The sequence below is a fragment of the Dunckerocampus dactyliophorus genome, chromosome 4 (genome assembly GCF_027744805.1).
Source record: "Dunckerocampus dactyliophorus isolate RoL2022-P2 chromosome 4, RoL_Ddac_1.1, whole genome shotgun sequence".
Taxonomy (NCBI): domain Eukaryota; kingdom Metazoa; phylum Chordata; class Actinopteri; order Syngnathiformes; family Syngnathidae; genus Dunckerocampus; species Dunckerocampus dactyliophorus.
This window is the reverse complement of record NC_072822.1, coordinates 3216019-3243516: the sequence shown is the minus strand read 5'-3', so window position 1 is coordinate 3243516 and position 27498 is coordinate 3216019. Positions and strand designations below refer to the sequence as shown.

Sequence of the window (27498 nt, the reverse complement as noted above, 5' to 3'; positions counted from 1 at the left end):
ATTTAATTACATTTTTGTATATTTTATACATTTTTGACATTCTTAGAATTTTTATTGCATTTAATTTCATTTTTTTCTTTTTAGTTTTAGGACCTTTTACTTGACTTGTTCCTGTTAATTTCATTTTTAGTATATTTACTTACATTGCTATAATATTTTCTTTGATTTACGATTATATTTTACTAGACATGTATAATATTTTATTAGATCATTTATTAGAATATTTTATTTGACATTTGACTGCATTTAATTTCATTTTAGTATATTTAATATTTTTTAAATAATATTTTATTCGACATTTAGAATATTTTACATGTTTCTGTTTTTATATTATTTTATTGATTATTGTATTTTATTGGACATTTTACTGCATATTTTATTTGACTTTTTATTGTATTGTTAGTTTTTGTACCCATCATCATCATCATCATCCCACCTCTACTGCATCTACTGTATGTCATCTATAATAGTTAGAGTTGGAAATATCCTTGTGACAAATCAATAAGATTCCTTCCGTGTGATCACGACTGGCGATTCGTCAGTGAGCTGCAGCATCACTGAGGTTTGGAAATTGTGGTGAAAAAACTGCGAGACTTGTCAGTGAGTCATCCTCATGAGATGACGACACATGAAAAGAAAGAACCTGTGCAGGTCCTGCAGGTGGGGTGGCACTTGAGGCAGGTGTTGGACCAGATGTGTCGGTAGTATCCTGGGGGGCAGTTCTTCAGGCAGCGACCCGTCTGCTTCATGTAGACGAAGCCGTCCCGGCAGCTCAGGCAGTCGCTGTCGGCGGGACCTCCACACTGTCTGCAAGCGGGGTCGCAACGCTCGCACGCCATGATGCTCGTGTTGCCAAAATGACTGCAAAAGGAGACACGACTGAAATGTAGCGAGGGAACACCGGGATGTTACAAGAATAAAGTCAACATATTATTGGAATAAAGCAATAATTACGAGAGCAGCATTTACAAGAAGAAAGTTAAAATAGTTAAAAAAATAATAATAAAGTCAAAATATTAAGAGGAAAAAAGTGGGGAGAAAAAAAAAAGTCACAATTTTACAAGAATAAACTTCTGATGGGAAAAAATATTGTCATTTTAGTTGCATAGAGTTGAAATATTAAAGAAAAACATTTTTTGTTAAGTCGTAATATTATGAGAGACAAACAAAACAAAATAAAGTGGTCATTTTTGGCAAATTAGGTTGGGGGAAAAGTTTTAACATTATGGGAATAAAGTCATAACATTATGAGAAAAAATTGTTTAAGAAGAAATATTTGGAAAACGTAAAAACCAAAAATGGAAAAAAAGAGCAAAGACGAAATATAAAAAAATAAAAATAATACTGACAATATTCTTTTGCACCTACAGTATGTCATAAAACTGAGATGCAGTTTTTTCGTGAAATATCCCTAACTTCTTAGCATACTACATGTGTTGCTTTACAAAACAAAGTTTGGACACCCCCGTTTTAGCTATATTAAAACGGTGAGTGTACTGGAAGTGTGCCTTGATTTTAAAGGTGCTTTTAGTTGACGCTACTGGGAACACGCTGTTTTGTGCGTCTGTAGCTTTAATGCTAATGGGCTGTGTTTGTCCAGAAAAGGTTATGTGTGTGTGTGTCTTCCTCTTACCTCTCAGAGCACGTTTGTACACAGCTGCTTCCCTGCCTGAAGAAGTGCGGTCTACAGGCGACACACTGCACGCTGTGGCGGCCCACACAGGACGCACAGCTCATGTGGCAGCGCTCGCACACACGCTCGTCCTTGTCGTCGCCATAGTAACCCACGGGACACTGCAGCGTGCACGTAGAGTCTGACACAAACACACGAGCACGAATGAAGTGTGAATTCATTCATGGAGGAAATCCACAGAATCCACTCACTCATCAGGAAGTGTGGAGGGTTGCAGCTGAGGCAGCGGTCCGGGCCCGGGCCCGAGCAGCGATGACAGGACTCGTGGCACGGCTGGCACTGCCCGCTGGAGTCCATGTAGGAGCGCAGGGAGCACTGGCTGTACCACACGCAGTGGCCGTTGGCGTCCTTACGCCGGTTCGACTCGCAGCTCAGGCACGACGACGGCTCGTTGCCCGAACACGTCAGACAGGACCGGTCGCAATCTGGAACAGGCAGGACATTAAAAAAAACACTATTTTTCCCAAGATACAGGCGTGAAAATCACATGACAATATGCATTAAGGAACAGGAATTTGTATTCTTCTATTCTAAACCCTAAATAAAACAATATACATGTATTTGTGAGGCATTATAATAATAACAGCATGCCGTATGTAATATAATGCTTTTTTCATTGGTCATTCTTTCCATGTTACAGAACTTTATCTTCCGACTGTTTAAACCTGAATTGAATGCCATCTTTTAATGTTTGACTTGGAGAACTGTTTGTGCGTTTTAATCATTCCTCACAGGTTGTTTACCTCTACATTCGCCATCAGCGTGGTCGTAGTAAGCGTTGCTGGGACACTCGGGCAGACACTCGCCGTTGTAGCGCACGGCTTTGGGGTTGCGGCACGCGTCGCAGTCGTCACTGTCGGGGCCGTCGCAGGAGGCGCAGTCGGCATGGCAACGCACACACTCCCGCTGCTTCTCGGTGGCGAAGTATCCGGCGGGGCAGTCGTCCACGCATTTGTCGGCATGGAGGAGGAAGTCATCTGCGCATTCTGATTGAAAACGTGAAAAGCCGTGATACACAACAACTTCCTGTTTTAAAGCTTTTAGAATGAGCTCCGCTTGACGCGGGAATTGGAGCATTTACGGTACTTCAAGCAGCAGCAAACAAACAGTTTGACGCATATGCATTGGTTACGTGGGTAAGATTGGATTGTTGGGTCACCATGGCAACAACAGGGACGCTGTAGTACCGAGTACACATTTGGGACTTTGGAACTTTTAAAGCAGCGTTGCTACATATTGTAGCTTTAATACATTTCCACTGTCACATTTAAGTACAATTAGAAGTTGCCATGGTAACAACAGGCAACGCAGCTCTCCTCATGACAAGCCGGGGCAGCATCGACGTGATTTCAAGGCAGAATTAGCTTTAAAATGTATTGTCCCTTTACATTTTTTTTTATTGTATTTAATATTCACTTTTTTATCCACAATTTTTTTTTTAAGTAACCTTATCTTGTTTAATTTTATTGCCTATATTTTTTTTAAAATCTTTTCATCTTTAGGGGGCTAACATGTAATTTTTAAATTTTCCTTCTAAATAAAAAATTAATTAACTTATCTTGTTTTATTTTACTCACTTTAATTTTTATATTTTTTATTGTTTCCCTGTATTCATTTTATTTTTTTTTTTAAATCTAATATACAGTTTTATCCACTTTTTTTTAAAAGTAACCTTATCTTGTTTATCTTTATTGCCATTATGTTTTTTAAAATCTTTTTTATTCTTCTGTGAGGAACAACATTAAAGGGCTAGCATTAAATCTTTCTTATCTTGTTTTATTTTACTCACAAAAATGTTTATATTATTTTTATTATTTCCCTGTATTCATTTTATTTGTAATGTATTTAATATACACATTTTATTCACAAATAAAAAAAAGAAACCTTATCTTGTTTAATGTTATTGCCTTTATTTTTTCAAATCTTGTTTATTCTTCAGTGAGGCACAACATCATTGAGGGGCTAACATGCATTTTTATTATTTTTTTAATTAAAAAAATAATTAACTTACCTTGTTTTATTTTACTCACTCATATTTGTATATTATTTTATTGTATTATTTCCCTGTATTTGTATTAATTAATGAAATACCTATTATGTCTATAATAACATAATATATAAAATAATTAATAGTATATATATATATATATATATATATATATATATATACATACATACATACACACATAATAATAATACAATAATAATATAATATAATAAATAATATAATAATATACTAATAATAATAATGATAATTCACTAAAATCTTAATTTCCTGTATTGCCATTTCCTGTTTTTCATTCCACCTCCCCAAAAGACAATCTGACGGTTGACAAAGCTGGAGTCTGAGGAGTAGGACAGAGGCGCCACCTAGCGGCGGAGAACGTACTCTGACAGAGGCCATCTTGGTTGCACTGCGTACAGCCAGGGGGACAGTGGACACATTGTGCGTCTTTGCTATAGTAGCCCGGAGGACACCGACGTCTGCACGAGCGCTCCAACAGGAAGAACCCGTCTTCACAGCTCAGACAAAAGGAGGCGTTACCCTGACAGGAAGCACATTGTGGAGCACACAGGTGGCATGCGCCACCCTCAGCAAAACCTCTGGAAGAAAAAACACACTTGTTAGAGACACAACACATACACACACACACACACAAAATTTTTTTTATTTTATTTTTTATAATGGAATTGAGCGATTCGCTTTATTGCCGGAACTACAATCTCCGTACATGTTTTTATTGGGATTTATTTTAGAGCTGGACTTAATGATTTTTTTTTTACACACATTATAAGTTAATGACAACCTGTGGCACTCCAGCACACACGTTCCGTCCTGCAGGAAGAGCCCCGCTCGGCATCGGTGGCACACTTTGGTGTCCTGACATGAGACACAGCCTTCCATGCAGGCGTCACAGCGACCGGACGTGTTGTTGACAAAGGTGGACGCAGGACAGTGAGGCGTGCACGTCTGACGAGCTGTCAGGAAATGACCTACAAAAAATCCCGACAAAGTTAGCACATGCTAAGGCTAAGGCTAATGCTAATAGCTTAGTGTTCAAAACCAACCAGGAAATACCCGGATGCTGAATAAATGACGATAAATCATACTGAACAAGCATACATACAGACACACTCACTGACTGACACATACCGGATACAAATACAGTATATAATACACACAAACATGCACAACTCTCAAGCACACACACACTTCTCTGTGGATCACTTTGTTTATTATTTATTTATTTGTCTTTCTTAATTGCCGTTTTTGTCATTCATAATAAATAAATTATATAAATCACTTAAACATTATAATATTAAAATATTAGAACTACATGTTTAAATGTTTTATTTTTATTAATTATATATTTCTTTCTATCTTTGCATTTTCAAAGTGCTTATTTCATTATTAAACTCTTGCATTAATCATTTCATTATAATTATATAAATAGATAAAGATTTTATATATTCGGAGACATTTAAGCCTGCATTTATTTTATTACGGTATATATAGATACATTTTTTATCCTATTCTATGTAAACGCAATAACGGACTCATTGAGGAGACGCCGAACTCATTTTCACTGTTCCTGTAACAGTGACAATAAAAATAGAAACATAAATATTCTATGTTATGCTTTATATTTGGGAAAAACATGTCTGATTAGCTATCGAATGATCAAAAATGTATTTTGGAAATGTACTTTTGAATTTTCGAGCAGGCAAAATGGGAGGTACACGATACATTTTTTAAAAATTACATTTAAAATTTTAATCAATTTTCATGAATTATTGAATTATACTTGTGTACATAGAAGTATAATTAATACATGATTTTAATCATACTTTTTTCCAAGCATGTAAAAAGTAGACAGTGGATTACAAATACACATAAAAGGGTTATTTTAATATTAAATTCTTATAGTTATTTATTTTTATACAGTTCATATATTTTTTTATTTTATTTTGGAATTTTCAAGCAGATGAAATGCAAACAATAAGTAATAAATGATTTATATACACATTTTGGGGGTGAAAGTGACACAAGCACATGAAGGCACACACCTGAGTGACAGGCGATGCAGTCGTCTTTGCGTGGAGCAAAGCACGTCTCACAAGAAGAATGACACAACTCACAGTCGCCCTGCTCTGCAACAACACAAAGCAGCACGCGCGTTGAAGGAAGTGCACAATGCCAAACGACGACTACAGAGTGTGTCTTACTGTTGCGGAAGTGTCCTTGGGGACATGCTCCCAGCTGAGCTCCCTGCAGACACTCTCCGTCCCTCAGCGTCATCTCGTCCTCGCACGAGTCGCAGTCGTCAAATCTGGGCCCGCCGCAGGTCTTGCAGGCACGGTGGCACTGCTCGCACTCCCGGCTCTCCACGTCCACAAAGAAGCCCTCCTTGCAGTGGTCCACACACCTCCCATCTGGTACACACAAAGACACGTCTGGGTCCCGCTGCAGTCGCCGTTCAGCCACGGCTCCGAAAATAAAAGGTTACCAAAAAGATAGAATCCCTCCAGACACCAGTAGCACTGAGTAGGGTCACAGATGGCACACTGCTCGTCTTCACACGGCGAACACTTCATGGTCTCTGCAACGCCGTACGTCTGATCTGGGCAGGACTGGTAGCAGTCGGAACCCAGCCTGGAAGACACACAATAACACGTTTGTTGTACAAGTGAAGGAAAAATAACAACAATAAAAGTGTGCGATTCATTCGGTAGCCTTACTGGTAGAAATGATCTTCACACTTGAGGCACACGGTTCCTCGGTCTGGATGTCTGGAGTCTTCTATGGGGAACAACATTGTCAGCAGGCAGGCTAACATGCTAATAATGCAGCCGTTTCCTTGTAAGCAGTGTGCCTGAAGCAGGGGTGTCCAAAAAGCTCAGCTAAGAATCTTTAAATGGACAAAATGGGTCAAGTCAAACCAGTAGTTAGTAGGGCAGCGATGGAATATTTTAGCAATCCAGGATTCTACTGAAATTTTTTCAGATTAATCGGAAAAAAATATATTTCTGTGAAATGAATTTGTGAAATACCAATTAAATAGTTTCAAAGTTAGATTTTTCAGTTTATACATGTTACATGTTTTATAGTAAGAGGTACAGTAGATCATTGACTTAAAACCTGCAAGCTGAAAAAGTGTTTGCACCTCTGATATACATGTACAATGTACCTAAATACTACATAAATACTTTCTAAGTATACTAAATATATATATTGTGTATCTGTGCTTATATAGTAGGAAGTAGCTCTTTGGGACTTGGTCAAGTTGCCCGCAGGATGAAAAAGGGTGAGCACCCCTCAACTAAACCGTTGCTATTCACAGAATTTGCATCCTTTTTTAAAACCCCAATTTGGTAAGCAATAGTAAGAAGCATCAAAGCAAGAAGCTTAACTGTGAGTCACCCATCAGCATGTTCAAGTATCGTTTTCTTGCAAAATGATGATCATTTTTTGCAACATACCATATTTCTTTGGCTTACTGCTAATTGGTTACTTTTAATTACTTGCTTTGCAAGGAAATACTTGCCGTGTTAATATTTACCAGCAGAGGGAGCTCTAACAACACAAGACATAATTTGGCACATAATACATTTCAATTGTTTAATATGCTTAAAAAGTTATATATATTGTGATATGTTGTTGTTGTTTTTTCCAACAAAGATATTCAAATGCTATTATTATTAGCGTTATCAGTATTACCATTCCATCTTTTTCTTGCTACCTTACGCCTTCTTGCTCTTTGTTCAAATTTTGCTGTTGTTTTCTTGTTTAATTGTATTTTTAGAATGTGCCGCAGGCCAATTAAAAAAATAAAATAAAAAATCCAGGGCCGCACTTTGGACACCTGACATAGTGTGTGTGTGTGTGTGTGTGTGTGTGCGTCTAAGAGAGAAAGCGAAACTAATTCAAACCTGATATCAGTCCAAAAATGACAAAGCAGCCCAAAGGACAAGGAGAGGACAAACGTTTTTTTTTTTTTTTTTTTTAAGAGAAAAACCCTTTTGAAGACTTCTCCTTGGGCCGTTTATGCTCCTCTATTGATCCCCCCTTCACACACTCACACACACACACACACACACACACACACACACATCTCCAGCCTCCCTCCAGCAATAACAACTTAACACTGGTTTGCACTTGAAGGCAGCAGACAAGCCGCGACGTGTGCAAGCAATTATTCATGCAGAGAGGCGCGAGAAGACACAAAATACTACAAGACACGCACCTTCAGCCTGTTTACGTGTCTGTTAGGTTGATCTGGATGTTGTCTACGTAAACATTTGAGCATCTGATGACTTTCCTGCACATTTTCCAGCTCAAAGCTGAATGCATTTTGGATTCAAGCGTATTTCCTGGTGTGTGTTTGTGTAATGAGGCCAATGAGGGTGCGGCCTAAGGAGGTCAACATCTTTTTATCAAGGTGTGCACAATTGTCAGGCAGCGTCTTTTCCTCATGCTAAAATGGGATGAAAAAAAATAAAAATGGAACTGACTCTAACAAGTAAAAAAATATTGTAAAAGTCTTTCAGTACTGGAGAAATTGCCAAGATATTAGGAGGTAATGACGGAACCATTAAACGTTTTCTTGCAAATAGTCACATAGTGGCTGAAAACATGTTGAGGTGAAATGAAAAGCAAAATGAGAAGAATTTGGGCCATTTGAGAAGAATAGAAATATATTATTCACATTTTTATGCTGTTTTTATTTTTATTTATTTATTCTTTTTATTTTTGTATGGATTTGCAAGCATGTATAATACGGGTGTCCAAAGTGTGGCCCGGGGGCAAGTTGCGGCCCGCAGGTGTTATTTTTTATTGTTCCATGACACATTGTAAAAATAAAATTTAACATGAAAAATAAATAAATTAAATATGAATATCATGAGAAAAAATAACCTCATTTTAGTAACAAGAGTTGAAATATTTAATGGCGACCAGTCCAGGGTGTACCCCGCCTGTCGCCCGAAGTCAGCTGGGATAGGCTCCAGCATGCCCCTGCAACCCTAATGAGGGGGCGGTATAGAAAGTGGATGGATGGATGGATGGATGTTTTTTTTTTCAATCTTATTATGAGAAACACACCAAACAATCAAAGTTGTAACTTTTGGAAAATTAGGTTGGGAGAGGAAAAGTTAGAATGTTATGTGAATAAAGAAATAAAATAATTTAAAAATAAAATAAAGTCAAAATATTATGGAAATAGTCATAATTACGAGAAGAAAATTTACAAGAAAAAAAGTAATTTAACAAGAAAAAAGTCACAACTTTAAGAGAATAAATTATAAAGAACAATCATGTTATTATAGTAGCATAGAGTTGAAATATCCATCCATCCATCCATCCATCCATCTTCTTCCACTTATCCGGGTCGCGGGGGCAGCAGTCTCAGTAGGGAAGTCCAGACTTCCCGTTCCCCGGACACCTCTTCCAGTTCCACCAGAAGGACCCCCTGCTTTGTAGGCATGCCCGGAACACCTCACCAAGGAGGCGTCCGGGAGGCATCCAGCCTAGATGCCCGAGCCACCTCGACTGGCTCCTCTCCATGTGAAGGAGCAGCGGCACACCTCTGAGCCCCTCCCAGATGACCGAGCTCGTCACCCTATCTCGTAGGGTGAGTCCAGTCACCCTACGGAGGAAACTCATTTCGTATCTGCGATCAACCTAAAGCTCATGAGCATAGGTGAGGGTGGGAGCATAGATGGACCGGTAAATTGAGAATGTTGCTGCATTACTGCAGACGCTGCGCCAATCCGTTTTTTTTTTTTTAAGTCTGAATATTATGACAAACAAATAAAACTCCTCACTGGAAAAAGTTTGGACACCCCTGCTGTACGATGTGATGTATATACAGTATAATACAAAATGTGCACTTTTGATGTTTTTTTTTTAACTGACTTTCTTTCAAGTCTTTTATATCATATCACATTGTTTTTGCTTTTTATTTAGAATGCATTGTTGGCGGGTTTTTTTAGGACTTGATAGTCAAAACAGGTGGGTTCCATGACGTTCATTGGTAGCTCAGTCATGCTAACTCGTTTTCTCTCTTTAGAACGCACAGAAAACGGAAAGAAATATGTGTTCATGTTTCACATAAGGATTGTGGATGATGGGCAAAATTCTGTAAAAAGTGCAGTTTTCCACCCCACATATACTCACACGGGCAACGCATGGTCGCCGATCAGCACAATATACTGTATCGTCTCATCAGGCATGCTCCAACTATTTCTAATACGGTATGTGTACAATTGTCATTTGAATGATGCTGAATCTAGAAGAACTTTGTCAAAATTGAGCCGGTTCACCACTGAAGGAGTTTTCTCCTTATTACAAGCCAGGACTGTGATGCCGTTGCTTTAAGGCTCAACCAAGAAGACAAAAGAAGAATAACTGATCCTCTACTCACTGTGTTCACACTGCTTGCAGCCTTCATCACAGGGGAGACAGTCCTCAGCCTCTGCCAGATCACCTTAAAGAATCGAAGTTGACTTTTCAACAAACTGACAAGATTTCGTGTGCAAATATGCAAATGTTCAGTAGTTGTGTTGTCACGCACGCTCACCTGCGCTGCACTCCAGCGGGAAACATTTGCCATCTCGGAGTTTGTGTCCCGGGCCGCAGTGTAGACAGCGACTGGCTGACGCACACGCCGCGCAGTCCGAAGCGCACGCCTCGCAGCGTTTGTGCACCGAGTGGAAGAAGCCCCCCGGGCAGACGTCCCGACACTGACCACCAAACAGGTAGCGAGTCATGTCAAACATATCTGGAACGGGAAAAATAGCCGTTACAGTTACGGTTTTGGGATGTGTAGAGAAGCCTGCTTAATTATGTATTTTAACACAAGTGGTGGGCATACACGGGGCGGGCTCATCCAGCTAGGGGTGGGTCAGACGCGGTATCGTGTCCACAAGGATGGAGGCTTTTCCTTCGTGACGTCAAAAGCGAGCATTGTCCCGAAAGTGATGTTTGTTACTGTTTGTCGACTAGCGAGACAAAACTGCAAAAACCACGTCGCATTGAACGCATCAAAACATACCTGCTTTTAACAGTGGATACACAGCATAAATAGTAAGTAGTGCTGCAGCGGAAAAGGTACATTTCTTAGTGTCGAAGACCCAAAATGGTTGCAATTAAAGACGGTAGCCAGGTAATTGCTGTGATTGTGGGACAATGTGGAGTTTAACTGCTTCTGAGTGAATACTTTTAGTTTCACCATGGTAAACAGACGTATTAGCTTGATATTTCCACAGCTGCGAGCAACTCATGAGTCGATAAAATGTCGCTCCAATTAAGCGGTGGTGCTTTGTTCGTCTGTGCGTCCTGTGACCTTTTCACAACGTGATCCCGCTGCATTGATCTACCGGCTGAGGCAGGAGTCAATTAGACAAAGAAAAGTGATGAGCGGTCGGAAAAGTAACTAAAAAAAAACACCTTATAAATAGGGGACTGATCCCAGGTCAGGCAAGTGCCTACCTGTGTCACAAGCGGTGCAGTTGTCCGGCCCCTCGTCGCTGCATTCCTGGCAGGTGTGGTGGCAGCGGAGACACTGCCTGGCCACGGCGTAGCGCCCCTTCTGGCAGCGGATGACGCACATTCCCTCATCAAAGAAGCTGGATATAACGGGGGGTGTTGTTGATGTTGTTATTGACCATATGGTTGTGATTTTATTGTTTCGTATCTGGGTCCTCTCTCACCGTGTTGATGGGCAGCTGGTGCAGTCCTCTCTCTCGGGACCCGTGCACTCCAGACAGGTGGCGTCACACAGGAGACACTTGCCATGGCGACCCATGTACTGACCTGGATGGAGAACCCAGTACTCACAGCCTTATTAAGCATACAAGTATTGTCTATACCTGGAGAAGATCATAAAAGTAGCTAGTAGACTACAGCAGTATAGCAGATTTGCTCCTTTTGGTTTATTTTTGGATATTGTTGTCCCTTTTACAATTGCGTCCTCCGTTTTTAACATTTCAACGCCTTAAAACTACCCTGCAACAATTCATCGGCGGCTGCGTCGTCCGCTGGATTCCAGAAATGCCACACCACAAATAAATCGCTCCTCTCTGGTATCCGATACCATGTAGGCAACATGCGACACGTTAGACGTCATTAGCACAGCACACGCAGACTGTCGATCAGACATGGCATCTGTAAAGCTGACATACACGGTGCCCCAATTAATGGTCCGCTTGTAAGAATAAACGCCACGCCTCAAACAGCTTCTTTTAAGGTGCTACTTGGACATCGGATACCATGTCAACACCATGCAGCTCGGCAGACATATCGTTAACACAGACTAACTGTAGATCGGACATGGCATCTGTAAAGCTGACGTTCACGGTGCCCTAATTCATCGGCCACACTTGAATAAATAAACGCCACACATCAAATAACTTTGTTTAAGGTGCTACTCAGACATCCGATACCATGTTCGACGTCACGATCACATCACACACAGTCTGTAGATCTGACATGGCATCTGTAGAGCTGACGTTTATTGCCCCAATTAATCATCCGCTCGAATAATAAATGCCACACCTCAAATAACCTCTTTTAATGCGCTACTCTGACATCTAATACCATTTAAGCAACACGTTAGACGTCATTATCACAAGCGACTGTACAGCAGACACGCCGTGCGTAAAGCTGATGTCTAAAGCTCCACGACTGACTGTCCGCTTGAAGAAATAAACGCCACGCCTCAAACGACGTCTTTTAAAATAGCACTGTGGCATCCGACACCATGTATTCAACATGTCGCACGGTAGATATCATTACCGCAGCACACCAACCGTACAGCAGTCATGGCATCTGTCAGGCTGACATTAACTCCGTTTTTTTATGTCACGTAAATTTCTTGCATAATTTCATTTGAATAAGCCGAGGTAACCAAAATATTTACAACCGCAATACTTCAGCTCAGCTTATTTCCAACACGCTAAACAAAATGTCGGAGATACGTTGCATAGCTTTTTCCTCAAATAACAGACACCGTGCCCAAGTGGCCCACGGGTGCGTCATCCACTTGAACAAAAATAAACGCCACACCTCAAATAAACGGCTCCTCTTTTAAGGCGCTACTATGATATCATGACCACAACACATACCCACTGGAGAGCAGACGTGGCACCTGTAAAACTGACAACAATAGTTAACAATGAGCTACCATGCATAACCTTGACAATCGTGACATGGTAGACACCAACCGTAGGGTAGACGTGGCATCTGAGTGCCACTGTGACAGGAGGTGTACAACAAATGATTTTACATTTTGCAGGAAGCACAAATTATGCAAACAGCAGCGAAGGAAAAACATTTTGCAGTGTCAAAATGTCATCGTGTGCAACTGTGTGGCAGAATCGACAAACCCGTTTTGTCGCTCGTCTCTCACCTGACCAGGAGGACGTTCTCAGGTATGCAGCAACGTGGTGGTGCGTATGCTCGCGCATGTGTGCGTGACAAGGTTATCTCAGTTGTTCCTTACAAAACAAATGAGCTTCTTTGTATGCAAACACACAGGCAGCATTCAAACAGCCCTGGAATAAACACACACACACACACACACACACACACACACACACAGTACAGTATATACACAGGGAGCATCCCGGGAGAGCTTCATTTGACTCAAGAATAAATAATAATACACTGTAATAAGAAGAAAATAAGAAAACAAGTTTAGAGCAGAGGAACTCTACTGTTGTAGTGTTTTTGTTTACCTAGTGAGGACACAATGAGAGGCTACACGGGCGCTATATGTCGAAGCGACTTTAGTGGGTTGGTGAGCTGCGTTGAGTTGAAAGCCGGACTTGGTGTTCAGCGAAGGCAGCTCTCTTTTAAAGCAGCTGTATCGCCATGGTAACAGGCTAAGCTCATAGCCTGGTCAGAACCAGGTTATGTCCAGGCTTTCAGCCAAAAATCAAAGTGCCACCATTTCACTGTTTAACTAATTCAGAGATGGCGCCACCATTTATTGAGAACCCATGAGGTCCTCAATGGGAAATGGAGAAAAACAAAAAAACAAAAAGAGCATTCCTAATGATATTATTCATCTATAAGCGAGGTAGATTTTCAGATGAGGGAATACGCTCAATATGCTCACACCAGCACCAGGAATAAAATGCAATATGAAATATGAATAATTAGGCAGACGAAAAACCCCACCGCAGTCCTTGCGTGAGCACTCACGTCAACACTGCCATCTTGTGGTCACAACGACATACAACAAGAAGACATACTGCGAAGATGAAACTGCTTAGCTCCAATTTATTCATTTTTGAAATGGATAAGTGTTAAAATGTCAAAGTTGTGCAATGTTGAGCCTTGATAAATGAAAAGAAGTGTTAACCTGCCCATTACATGCTCAGCATTATTCTGTCAGCGGTTCTTTCTTGCTCTGTTGGCGGTGACCGCGTTGCTTTTAGCAGTCATGATGTTCCATAATAATTACGTAGTCATTTTTTGTAAAATACACTGGCTGGGATGGCTTCACTTTTCAGCGGAAGTAGAATAATATGAAGTCAAACGCCCCCTTTCATGTGAACGCGCACTTAGCACAAAGCCGAAAACTGGACTTGACAAAGTAAGTTGATAACCACGGTCGCGGGACCAATTCAGTCTGATTGTACAGTAGATGTTGGGTTTTGTCCAGTTGCATCTCGAGCACAAAGCCTGGGTTTGTTGAGCCACTTTGGCCGTACATCCCAGAGTCAAATTAATGCCGTAGGGGAAGGGATACACAACAGTTGGGAGTTAACAGCACAGTCGTCCCTCGTTTATTGAGATTAATTGGTTCCGGACCCGACCTTGATAAATGAATTTCCACAAAGTAGGACTTTTATGGCATAGAAAACCTCTTAAGATCTTCTAAATATGTTTTTTAACATTATTAGAGCCCTCTAGGCATGAAATAACTTCCACATAGTCACCTTTCCATTTGTATTACTCAGTATAGTAGATACAATCACAGCAAATAAGACATATTAGACTTAAATAAGATAACAGACTCACATTAGCAGTTCCTTGTTTTTTTCCTTGTTTGTACTTCCTGCAGTGGCTACTGTCTCAATGTATTACAAAGGCGGCTTTCTACTCGTATTACCCAACATAGTAGACATCCATTTTCCATACCGCTTCTCCTCTTTACACATAAGAGTAAATGAGCCATTTAAGGCGTAAATAAAACTCCCGTCCGTGTGCGTCACAGCAAATGTCTTCCATGGGGGACCGTAGTGGCGTGCGGACTAATTTAGACCTGCAATAACTAAATGCCTGCCCTGATAAGCTGGTGCTCGTCTAATGAAAAATGACCAACCCCTAGTGGCCACTGCAGAATACTACATTAGCAATTAGAACGCTTCTTCTGCCTTGTATTTGCATTTTAGTTGATTTAGTTAATTTTGCCATTTTTATGCTTGAAAATGCTTCATTTAGGCCAAGAATAAGTACAATTGGCTGAAATATACTTTTTTTTAAAAACTAATAGGGCAGTATTCAACTTGAAACGACGATCATTTATTAATAAATTTTTGAAAAACCACGACAGGGTGAGGGCTCGATGTTTGAACCGCGGTGTAGCGAGGTACGGCTGTATATGGGAGTCTTACCGTTTTGGTGCAGATCTGGCTAAGAGTGTGGAAGCTTGATGTTTTTGTTTTCATCTACGAATCCTACATTGTGGTCATTTTTAACCATTTTAAATCTGCCTCAGGGCTCCCACAGCCTTGATGCTTAGACAGTTTAAAAGTGTGGGACAGGAGGACACAAATGTGAGCAACACTAGCATGGCTATGTGAGCTACAGTGCTAACATTACACTCACATTTTAACAGCAACATCACGCCAGTTTAGCGTATTCACTGCAGAAAAACAAAATGTCTGTAGCTGACTCAAGGCTTTATTTTAAGATGTGTAGCGAAGCCTCTTTTATTGTTTTTGGTTGTTTTTTTTTTTGTTTTTTTTTACAAAGCTGTCCTCCATGAAATGGACGTACACATGGGTAGGCTCATGCTGCAATGAAGAAAATTCAAGCGTACATGCAAGAGTTGTACAATTTGATGCTGATCTACTTGAAGAAATGTAAACTTCAGTGGCCAAGAGTTTTTTTTCCAAGCAAAAACTGCATTTAACCTTGGCAGAGCTTCAAAAACTGACTTTCTAGGTGATAATGCACACTTCATGCCACATCTGGAAGTGAGCGCACTTGTCAAAATCAACAAAAACAGACAGCATAAATAGAGGAAGCTGAACAGAAAACAAAAACATGAATAGATTAAACATTTTAATAAGAACATTTAAGTAAAAAAAACAACATTAAATCTAGGACTCTGAGTAAGAATAATGCGTTGTGGCAGATATGTCACAGGTACACAACAAAAACAGCTTTTATATGAGGCTGTGTGTGTGTGTGTGTGTGTGTGTGTGTGTGTGTGTTTTGTGAGTGTGTGTCTGCTGGCCTAGTCTAAAGTCAACAATGAGCAGTTTTTGTTAACCAAAAGAGGGGCTTCATCAGTCTTTATTACAAATCAGCAAGAACCAAGACCGGGTAACAGTACAACAATCTAACACTGGAAATGCTCATACATGCACGCACACAGGCACACACACACGCACACACACTCAGCAATCTTTTATACTGCTCTTTATTAGACGCCAGCACCAGTCGGATTACGCAGGGTTGGACCGGGATCAGATGAGGTTTCCGAGTTGGCGGGGCAAGACGAGTCGGCTGTCGTGCAACAACAAGATTTGGCTCACTTTCTAAAGCACTGCCACCTACTGTACGTTAAAAAAAAAAAACAGTGTGTATTTAAACATTAAAGTTTGGGTCGCCGGAAGGGCCCAAAAAATAAAAAAATACAAAATAAATGTGAGAGAAAGGCAGAGTAGTAGCGGTGCTGACCGTTGACCTTTTGAACGTGTACTAAAACCCTGCAGCGGGAAATGTGGCGAGATGGTTGTTGAGTTTGGGAACCGGAAGGATATAAATGGAAGGATCCATTGCTGCTCTTCAGCAGGGGTGTCCAAAGCGCAGTCCAGGTGCCATTAGCTTATTTTTGTTATTTTTTTGTATATATATTTTTTTGTTATATTCTAAAAATATACAACATTATGGAGGAGGATTAATTCATGTTATGAGAAACACTTGAAATGTTTCTCGGCCAATCCTGCTCGTGCTAGCTAATACCTTTGTGCTTGGTCACCGGGCTAGGCTGTTTTTTCATGAAATAGATCCAAACATTTTCTGACATACACTGGATCGCTTTTCGGGTGTTCAATAAACTAAAAAGGTGAAGAACATCAAGGTGGGCACCTGCATCCTTCAATGTGTCTCGAAGCGGCCCTCGTTTGGACACCCCTGATCGACAAGAAAAGAAAATCCAGATCTCTGCGAGATGATTTATCAACATTTTATGAGCGATGTCTGGCCTTACGTCGGGAAGGAACCACCAAACTAGGGATGGGCATAATAATGGCTTTATTGATCGCTAGTGCAGAATTTATAGTTGATTAGTCATGTCTGAGTGGCACTATTGAATGCAACCAGCGCGCAGCCAGCAGACACACTAAACCAGCAGAGGCACTATATGAATGCAACCAGCAGAAACACTCTTGGATGCAACTAGCAGAGCCAACGCCAGCAAAAACGCCACTGGATGCAACCAGCAGGGGCACTACTTCCTGCAACCAGAAGAAGTCCTCAATAAGCAGACACACTACGGGATGGCAACCAGCAGAGGCACTAATGGATGAAACCAGCAGAAGTACTCAATCTGCAGAGGCGCTACTGGATGCAACCAGCAGACGCACTACCGCATTGCAACCAGCAGAAGTACTCAATAAGCAGGGGCACTACCAGATTTCAACCAGCAGCGGCACCACAGGATGCAACCACCAGAGACACTACTTTATGCAACCAGTGGAAGCACTCAATCAGCAGAGACACGACTGTTTTGCATCTACCATAAGCACCACAGGATGCAACCAGCAGAGGCACTACTTGATGTAACCAGCAGAAGCACTCATGGATGCAACCAGAAGAAGTACTCAACCAGCAGAGGCACTACTTGATGCAAACAGCAGAAGTAGTCAATCAGCAGAGGTGCTACAGGATGCAACCTTCAGACGCACTACCACACTGCAACTAGCAGAGGCACCGCAGGATACAACCAGCAGAGGAACTACTGGATGCAACTAGCAGGAGCACTACAGTAATAGATGCAACCAGCAGAAGTACTCAACCAGCAGCGGCACCGCAGGATGCAGCCAGCAGAGACACTACATGATACAACCAGCAGAAGCACTAATGGCTGCACCAATCAGACGTACTCAATCCGCGTAGGTGCCGCAGGATGGAATCTGGCAGAGGCACGACTGCCTGCCACCAGCGGAAATACTCAATCCGCATAGGTGCTACTGGATGCAACCAGCAGAAGCACTGATGCATGCAACCAGAAGAAGTACTCAATCCTCAGACGTGCTACTGGGTGCAACGGGCAGAGGCACTACTAGATGCCACCAGCGGAATGACAACAATGATTGCTTCTTGTGATGATTCATTGAGCCAAACGCCCATCCCTATTCATTCAATGTATTTGGAACAATGAGGTGAGGTGATTTTGGTCATCAATGTTGGGATGTGGTGACTTCAAGTGTACGACTTCATCTTTATTTTATTAAACGTGTGTGTGTGTGTGTGTGTGTGTGTGTGTGTGTGTGTGTGTGTGTGTTCCCTCATAGGCCCAGACAGTCATCATTTTCACATTATTTTTTGTATTTTTTTGCTCATTTGATGTCCACTATATTTACAGGCAGAAAGGAGCTGTCCTAGTTCCATCTGTTCATGAGGAAGAGAAGCCAGAATGTTTTTTAAAATAAGAAAAAAAAAAACAACAACAATGTACACAGACGTATTCAGAGATTCACAGGTTTTAGCAATGCACGCTACACTGGCAACAAAAAAAAATTAAAGGTTCAATTATTTTGGCATTGGTGCTTTGGTCACAAAATACCGACACTTTGTTTTGCTCTTGAGGAAATTCCCAGTCATTGTACACCCTGACCGCGCGCGTCCCAGTACAGAAAAAAACAAAAAGGTAGGTGTGTTGTAGTCCTGTCTTCGCACCTCCCATGCAGTCCCTTTAAGAGGCACAGATTCCTTTATAAATTATGTGACTGTGAATGAGTGGGCCAAATTGGGCTGGGGGGGTTGGCTTGTCGAGGGGAGTGTGTCGCCCTCACATCCGCCCCCGCACGGCATCAGCGCGCTCAGCGTCCCGTCAGCCCTTTTGCGAGCACGTTCTGCAGCAGAGTTGCTGCAGAACTTTCCTCTGGCAAAGATTGTTCTTTTTAACGAGCACGCAGAAGCTGCCTTCCGCCCAAGATTCTTCATTTGCTTTCCACAGACCAGGAAGGAGAGACAGAGGAAGGTTGAAACAAGGGAAGGGAGGAAAAAACAAAACAAAAAAAAAAAAAAACACACACACAACACAGAAATAAACAACCGTGTGATTGGTCAGGAGACAGGAAGCGTTTTAACCATCCAATCACATGTTGATGTTCAGTAATTGAGGTCCAGCGGAGTGATTGGATCCATGGCGAGGAGAGGTTGGGGGGAAAAACAGATTAGAGAGAGGGAGAGAGAGAGAAAAAACGTCACACAATTAGAAAGATGACAACGTGGTAACATTTGGCATGAAACACACAAAGGATCCAAGGCTGGATTTACACCACTGCATCGTTCCCATTTGGTGTATCTCACGCTACAAACAAAGGCATGTCCCTCTAATAAACAACTTCCTGTCAATAAACGTAAATAAAAGTATAGATATGGGATATCGGTCACACACCCCATCGTGTTAGATTTTTTCCACATGACAATGAATGACATTTGTGGAGCCCCTTCTGGGTTGTGGTCAAAACGCATTGGAAGTGCATGAGACAAACGCCCAATGACTTATGGGCAATCAGTTGCCAAGTCCCACCCCTGTTTTTCAACCAATCTTGCTCTGATTTTCCACACATGAGCTTGTCAGTCCCCTGAAGGTGTGTACCACCTTTGTGTGTTCAGCTAAACACCCTGAAATTACCGTGGGTGTTTTTGTTGCGCGTACTGAGCTGTGTGAGAAATTTCAAGTCAATCCAACATACAGGGGTTGGGTCAAACTTTGGGGTTTAACAACAGCGCCACCGTGTGGTGTAGCTGCCAGAAAAGTAAGAGCACAGGCAACACAGTAGTGGTGCATGTTTTGACAAATTTTCGCTGTATTGCGTGCAGCGCCTCGGGAATAGAAGAGTTGGATCATGTGTACATTTTTCACATGAATCTATATGGGATAATACATTTGGAATGTAATGCGTGCAGTGTAAATGCAGTCATAGATTCATTTCAACAACATCATGCAGATAGAAAGTAAAGGCATGCTTTCTCCAAGCAGTCCAGTCTCATCTGTGTCCTACTTGGAAGGAGCCATAAAATGGTACGATGTGGCTCACCAATCTGCTACCCTTTCTTAACCTCAACTGAGCTGCACTGCTTGTAGGAAATGGTGTCGTCAAGAATGGAACACGGAAAAGTTAGAAGCAGAAGTGAATAGCAAAAGAATACTGGAGGGATGCAGAATGAGTCCACCCCGTCTAAGCACGATGACACCGGGAAGAGTGGGTTTGTGTGAAAGTAAAAAGCGAGTGAGTGATGTTAGTGCAGCAAATATAGGTTCTTTGTTGTTGTTTTTGTTAGGTAAGCGGGAGAAGCTGCAGCCAGCACTGACATTTAAAAGCACGTTCACAGTTGGCTCTTACTCAGCAAAATATGCTGACATCCTGTACATAAGGACTCTCGGAACTCCAACACTTGGAAATCAAACCAAAATGTTACTAATCTGACAACCTGGTAGTTCTTCTGATCAAAAACAGCTCCTAGTATGAACGGCACAACTAGAGGCACTATCAGATGCAACCAGAAATTGTTTTGTTTCTTCTGTGTATGTGTGTGTGAGTGTGTGTGTGTGTGTGTGTGCGCGTGTGTGTGTGTGTGCGCGTGTGTGTGTGTGCGCGCGTGTGTATGGCATTTCACACTGGTATCTGTCAATTTAAGCCGACAAGGAAAACAGTAATGCCAACAATTGAAATGTAAAAAAACTTAAGAAAACATATCTTTTAACTATTAACGATACAAAAATGTTACTTAAACTCTGGAATTGATTCTATTGCCATCATTTCAACATCCAAAAATCCTTCATCCAAACGAAAAGAGACCAAAATACGCATTTTTTTTAAAGTGTAGAAATAAAAATACAGAACTTACCAACAAGCCTGGCATTGTTTGCACTTCCGTAACTAGAATAAAAATGTGACTTGCTCTGTAATGGATTCTATTGCCATTACTGTGTTTCTTATGGAGAAAGTTCATACCCAAAAAGTACAAACACATCAAAGGTCAAATAACTTCCTGGACAAGACTGCGTTCGAGTTGCGAGGGTCCACTGTTCACTGTTAGCGGTGTTAGATTAGAAGCATGCACTTGTGAGTTTTCTAGAACACCTTTTAGAAGCTAGCGTTTGAGAGAGACGAGAGCTGACAACTCACCATCTTTGCAGATGGTGCTGACCACGCAGGCTCCCGCCTCCAGATTGTAACCGCTGACGCAGGTGCTGCAGTTCCTTTCACCGGGCCCCAAGCACTCATAGCAGCTATGATCGCACCTGTCGACAGGGCACGTGGAGAGTTAGTATGCCGTCATATCGCTTTAGCGTCTTTAACCTTCAACTGTGACTGATGAGGCTGTCACTGAAAAGGCCTACACTTTTTTTTTTTTTTATCTAAATGCGATAAGTTTAGATTCTTAGTAGGGGTGCTCCGATCGATCGGCCGCCGATCAGTGTCGGCTGATTTCCGTGACAAACCACGGTATCGGCGTATGCCGACACTTGCTTTTTAACGCCGATCAGCTCCGCCCCCATTGCAGCATACATCCTATAGTGACAGTCTCCCGCCCACTTTCCCTTCACAAAGCCAAAAGAAGCATGTCTGCCGTGAGGGACTTCCTGTCGTTGTGAGAGTGATATAAGTTTTGCACACTGCACAACATGCCATGGAAAATATCTCGACGGCATTCGGGAGGCGGGCACTTGGCAGGGTGTGGTGAGTTATAGCGGCTCGAGATTTGATCAGCGGTCAGGCGGCGGCTAATTAGGCACAACGCGGGACACGCGGGTGTGTGCGTGGCAGTCGGAGGTCTACGGTGGATAGCCCGAAAAGTGGTGGGATTCGTCGGACTGGATTGCTGACCGTCGTCGCCGGTGGAGGACACCGGGTTTGCCGACTGCCTGGGGGACTCCCGCCATCAAGCTGCTCGCGTAAAAGTCTCCTTAAAGAAGGCGACTGATCCTCTAAGTTTCACCAGTGATTTTGAGAAAATAAGTCAAATATTTGTTCTGGTAAAACAAGCACATTTGTTCTTTTTTGGGGTTGAAATAAGCTATGAAAATAAAAATGAGTAGCTCGTGGCCATTTTCATTTTGTAAAAGTAGCTCTCGCAAGAAAAGACGTTGGTGACCCCTGATATAGCCAATGCTACATTTAAAAATCTCGGTCTCAGCAGCATAAAAACCTAATGGGAGCATCCTTAATTCTAAGCCATTGTGGCTTTTCCACTACTGCTGGTGTCAAAATACTCCATAGCATCCACTTCTTCTACATTATTGTTGTTGTTTGTTCCTTGCGGATGCCTTCAATGCAGTTTCTCATCAGCTGAGTCACAGTTGTAGGGTGTATTGTTAAATAACTAGGATGCAAGTGACTAAAGGAGACGTGTGAAGCATCTTACTTCTTACAAGACCTCTGCACCTGGCCGCTGTCGGACGTCTGCTCTGACAGGTAGTAGCCGTTGCTGCACGTGGACACACAGCGCCAGTCCTCCAGCAAGTAGCTGTCGGCACACTTTGTGCACGCTTCTATACCCGTGCCTGGAGGGGAAAAACAAACAAAAAATACATAACGGACATTGTCGCAGATTGAAGTCACGGTGCCGCCTTGGTCGTCTTACCTGCGCAGGTGGCACAGGCGCGATGACACGGTTCACAAGTCCTCCTGTGGCCGTTGTAATAGGAACCTGCGTCGCACGTCATCTGACACTTGTTGCCTTGTAAACTGGACAGAAAAATAGAAGAAGGTCATTCAAATTTATTTAAATATGTTCTAAAGTCGCCACACGGTGGCTGAGCGGTTAGCATGTTGACCACACAGTCAAGAGATCGGGAAGACTTGGGTTCCAATCTCCGCTTGGGCATCTCTGTTTGCATGTTCTCCCCGTTTTTCTCCAGGTACTCCGGTTTCCTCTCATGTTCCAAAAACAAACGCGCCAAGGTGCTGAAACCAATAATTTACTATCATCCCAGGCCTAGTGGCCACGAGACAGTTTTTCTGAATGAGAAATCTGGCTACATTTTAATCTCGCGAGAACTTGTGACACCCCATCTCCAAAAGTGGCCAAATATGTAGTAGAAAATATAACATTGTTTAACATGAATAATGAGTTGGAGTGCATTAGAGAGTGGAAAGGAAAACGTATGTAGTAGAAGAGGCCAGTGCTTCGTGAGTTTGCAGTGAGGACAGGTTTGGTGCCGAGCTGAGCTAAAAAAAACAGCTGGTGTGCGTTAGCTGACAATTCCAAGAAATAATTTAGTCTGGACCGCTCGTGCGACCTGCATATGCATGATGTGTGTGTGCGGTGTGTCTTCCGGTGCTGTTAAGAGGAAATGATAGCTTCCGAGTGTCCCCAACTCCACTGTACAAGGTATTATACATCACATATGTTTCCTAGACGGAATTCCAATGCTTAAAAACACCCAACCCACCGCCAGCCAAGATGAGGAGGCTGCAGTGGGAAGCAGCCAGCGAATAAAGTGGAAAAAGTCCACACGGATGACTTAAGTGATGAGAGCGTCTTCAAAGAGGTCATCGCCACCCAAAATGGGCACCGACTCCGCTTCTTGTGTGTCCCCCCACACCCTACCACCATTGCATGACACGGGTTTATGTGGCTTTTAATACTGCAAGGTGACCGGGTGAAAGGCAGTTGACTCAATAAATATGTCCCGGGAGGAAAACAGCTGCTGAACGTGTCCGTGTCCGCACTGTGTAGCCACACTGTGAATTTCAGGTCTCACATATACACAAAAGCAGACACGGAAAGAGACGATACTCTTTTAAGAGTACGATAAAACTGATGGAAGTCTACTCAGGGGAAAGATAAAAGTATGTCAAAAAAATCTACCGACCGATTGCCACTATTTAATAGAGCACAAAATGCAATGGTAATAGAAGAAAAACCCCGCAATAAAACTGGGTGCATTTATTTATGTTTTACTCCGTAACGAATAGAATTCATAATGTAGCAAACTACTAAATGCTCCAATTAACACATTTTCAATCAATTACCAGCTGTGTTTCCTTTCATTCTACAAAAACGAATAACTGGCAGGGGGACTCTTAATCAACTTCGGGTTAAAAAAAAACATGTACTAAGTCAAGATGGCAGTTGCTGTATTTGAAGTATGAGTGGTCAGCCTCCAGCATGTTTATCTACCTTTGCATGCGCTTTAAAACACTGTAACTCGCATGTCGGTGTGAAAGTCACGTTTACAGTTAAAACAGGGGTGTCCAATGTGCAACACGAGGGCCATGTACAGCCTCTGGCTGTTTTTTTTTATTGGCCCTCGCATACCCCGCAGTTCAGCAGGCATGCGGAATTCCCTGTTGCTTTGAGGTGTCTTCATTATATGTCCAATTATGATGAAGATCTGACCTAGTGGAACCAAGTTGTTTACAGTTCAGTGGCAAATTGTCCGTTTGGTCATCAAATCCTGTGGCCATGCCCTGCCCACATATTATGGAACAACCTAAAATCCTGTGCAACATAACATTGTCCGTCTACTATCCATGATTTTCGTTTGGGCTCATTTCGTCAAAGTACCAAGGACTAGTTTGTCAAAATAAAACCCTTGGTTTTTGCCCCAAAATTGCTGCCGGAAACCAAAATGGCTAGCTTCCTGTTTGTTTTGGAACAAGACGTTTTCGTGCGTCCTGTCAAGATTGACATCTCCACCAAATTTTGTAACAATCGGTGAAACTGGCGGCAGGGGATAATTTTTTCAAAATTGAAAGGGGGCGCTACCGAGTGAGTTTTGGGGGGTTGTGTTTGGAACCCCTGAAATATCAAATTTTTCACCGGACCTGACGTGCTTGCAAATTTTGGTGAGTTTTCATGAATGTTAAGGCCCTCAAAAATGGGAGGAAAGTTGTGGAATAAAAATAAACATTATTAAATATTATGACATAAAGACAATATTAAGGGAGAACAATGTACGAGAAGGAAAAAATTTAATTAAGGCATTAAAATGGATCAATAAACTGAAGAAACAAGGGTGGTCTAGTCATTTTTTTCCATGACTGTATGGTGTTGGAATTGCACTGTTGTTGATGTGTTCAGGTCAGAATAAAGCTATAAAAAGGTGTCAGACTCTGTGTGATGCTGTGGGGACGCTACATCGTACCTCTGTGTGTCGTCATATCTGTCGGCGTGGCGTGGCATGTCATGAAGCGTACGCGTTCATGTAACGTAATTAACTAAATAAATTAGCTATTTTTGACAGCCCTAATTTATACAGCTCAAAAGATGCTGAACAAAGGTTGAGCATAAACTGCAGGGACAACGTGCTAAACAAAGTCTTTTGTTGCGAGACCACTACAAGGTGTTTTCTGCATCTCACTCACCTGGTCCCAGGTTTGCATTCCGTGCAGATATTGGAGGCGGTGCACTTCTTGCAGTTTTCGGGACACCTCCTGCAAATGTTGGAATCTGGAATGTTGGAATCGAGATGAGAATCTCAAAGGGAGCGAGAAAGAAGACGAAGAAGAATAATACGGCAGGCGGGGGGGTGGAGGAGTGAGTTCAAGAAGCACCAAAATGGGCAAAACAGCAGGAAGCGATAGTGGGAGAGATGTGAAGAGGGGAAAGAGTGGAAAAGTGGAGAGGTTGAACAGCTGGGGAATGAAGAAGAGGATTGCAGGAATGCAGCACAAGACAAAAAAAAAAAAAGACATGGACACGCTCTGACACAATACACATTGACACTTGTTGCTCCGGTGAGGACGCACGCTCCAGGAATAAAACAATATGGGTCCTCAGGACACAGAATATTAGGACTATTTAATCTTTTTGACTAAATACAGCATTTTGATTTGTCTGAAAGAGATTCATGGATGACAGATGGCCAATGTGATCAATGGAGTGTGTGTTTTATTTGGAGAAAAAAGCGAGGTCTCGTCCAGCAATTAGCCCTAACACTGCAGGCCAGTAGGATTTCTTTCAGCTTGTTGTCAGTCGGACAAAGTAAATGAAGTCATTTACCGCAACACAGCGCTCAGCAATGCCAGCGCTTCAAAAAAGGGGGGAGGGAGTGGGGCTATCTACAACATCTTGGCCTGTGGAAATGTTATGATTGAACTTGGATCAGAACATAGCCCCATCCGCTGCCAGGAGGCTGCGGACCAACAAATTATTAGATTATCATACTTTTCTGTCTCGCTGCTTTTCCACTTTTATCACAGCTGCTTGATGTCTTTTTTTGGGGGGGGGGGGTTACATACAGTACAAAAAGTGTGAACGACACGCTCGCCTTACAGAACGGGCCAGTTTATCAGAAACCTGTCAACAAACATGGGGGAAAGCGAGCGGAGCCTCTGCAGATCCGTTTCGTTTCGCTGTGTTTTTCCACACTGCATTTGATCACGGAGAAAAATAAAGCACAGAAGTCCTGTTGAAATGTAAAACAAAGTAGAGGCTACATGTTACATCTGGAATGCATGTCTTCAATGTCTGGTGGAGAGAAAATCAGAAATCAGAAAGAGGTCTCATAATGTCGAGGACTGAGTGAGGTCCAACACCGTGAATTCTGGAATTATAGCCAGGGTGTTTATTTGCCGAAACCACACGGAGGCCCGCTCATTATATACAACAAGCTAATTTTTTAACCTTAATAATGATTTGAAGTGCATGAGAAAGTGCAAAAGAAAGTGTAGCCTCTTTGACCACACGGTCATTCATGAACAAGTATTTTACACAACACAGCAGCAACAGAACCAATGTTGTAATCGCTGGGTAGAGCAAGCTGCTCAGTCAGCTCACACCAACGACTGCAACATTTGTAGATGCAACAGATGTAGATAAAGCTGCTGAACGCTGACCACTGATAATACTTCAAATGGAGTTAATATAACGCATCATAATGGCACTCGATATGTGTCAATTAGGGGTGTCACGAGACACCCAACTCACGAGACAAGACGATGCAGGAGATTGGGTCCACTAGAACAAGACAAGAGGGGATTTTAACATTAATTTTAAGAAAAGCACAATGACAAAAAATTGATTGGACAAACCAACTTGTGCTTGTGCAGCAGATACTTAACCTTAACCTTTAATTAATTACCAAAAACAAGCACGATGCAAAAAACACTTCCTGACTTTCGCTTTTATTGTGCTGCCCTACTCGCTAAATATAGCAACCATGTCGCTAAATTGTCAACACGGACCTCTTCTACAAGTACGTATGAGGTGTGTTGAAGCGGAACCGGTGATCTCTGGTGCTTGCAAAGTTGGCGCTCAGCCAAATGTAACGAGCGTAAATACAACCACTCAATGGGTGCAGACAAGTCCAAACATCTATGTGTTTTGATCTGACAAATCTTAAGTAACTTTGATCAAATGTAGACGTACTACAGCTTCT

At 42.0% G+C, this 27498-nt stretch overlaps 1 protein-coding gene across 2 annotated transcripts in view; it reads right to left on the bottom strand.

The window, feature by feature from the left end:
- The window catches only part of pcsk5b (proprotein convertase subtilisin/kexin type 5b), a 98100-nt gene that overhangs the window by 8001 nt on the left and 62601 nt on the right, over positions 1-27498 (bottom strand). The window contains exons 17-34 of one of the 2 annotated variants that reach the window (XM_054774882.1): positions 25484-25568; positions 22755-22858; positions 22536-22674; positions 21296-21411; positions 11405-11507; positions 11184-11320; positions 10273-10473; positions 10117-10179; positions 6434-6494; positions 6202-6347; positions 5921-6127; positions 5762-5845; positions 4501-4687; positions 4083-4297; positions 2437-2679; positions 1885-2118; positions 1634-1814; positions 644-861 (exon numbers count right to left, since the gene is read on the bottom strand). In XM_054774882.1, the coding sequence (XP_054630857.1) occupies positions 644-861; positions 1634-1814; positions 1885-2118; positions 2437-2679; positions 4083-4297; positions 4501-4687; positions 5762-5845; positions 5921-6127; positions 6202-6347; positions 6434-6494; positions 10117-10179; positions 10273-10473; positions 11184-11320; positions 11405-11507; positions 21296-21411; positions 22536-22674; positions 22755-22858; positions 25484-25568 (2724 nt within the window). Of the gene's footprint in view, positions 1-643; positions 862-1633; positions 1815-1884; positions 2119-2436; positions 2680-4082; positions 4298-4500; positions 4688-5761; positions 5846-5920; positions 6128-6201; positions 6348-6433; positions 6495-10116; positions 10180-10272; positions 10474-11183; positions 11321-11404; positions 11508-17169; positions 19104-21295; positions 21412-22535; positions 22675-22754; positions 22859-25483; positions 25569-27498 lie in introns of those variants that run through there. The other variant, XM_054774881.1, reaches the window with a different exon arrangement.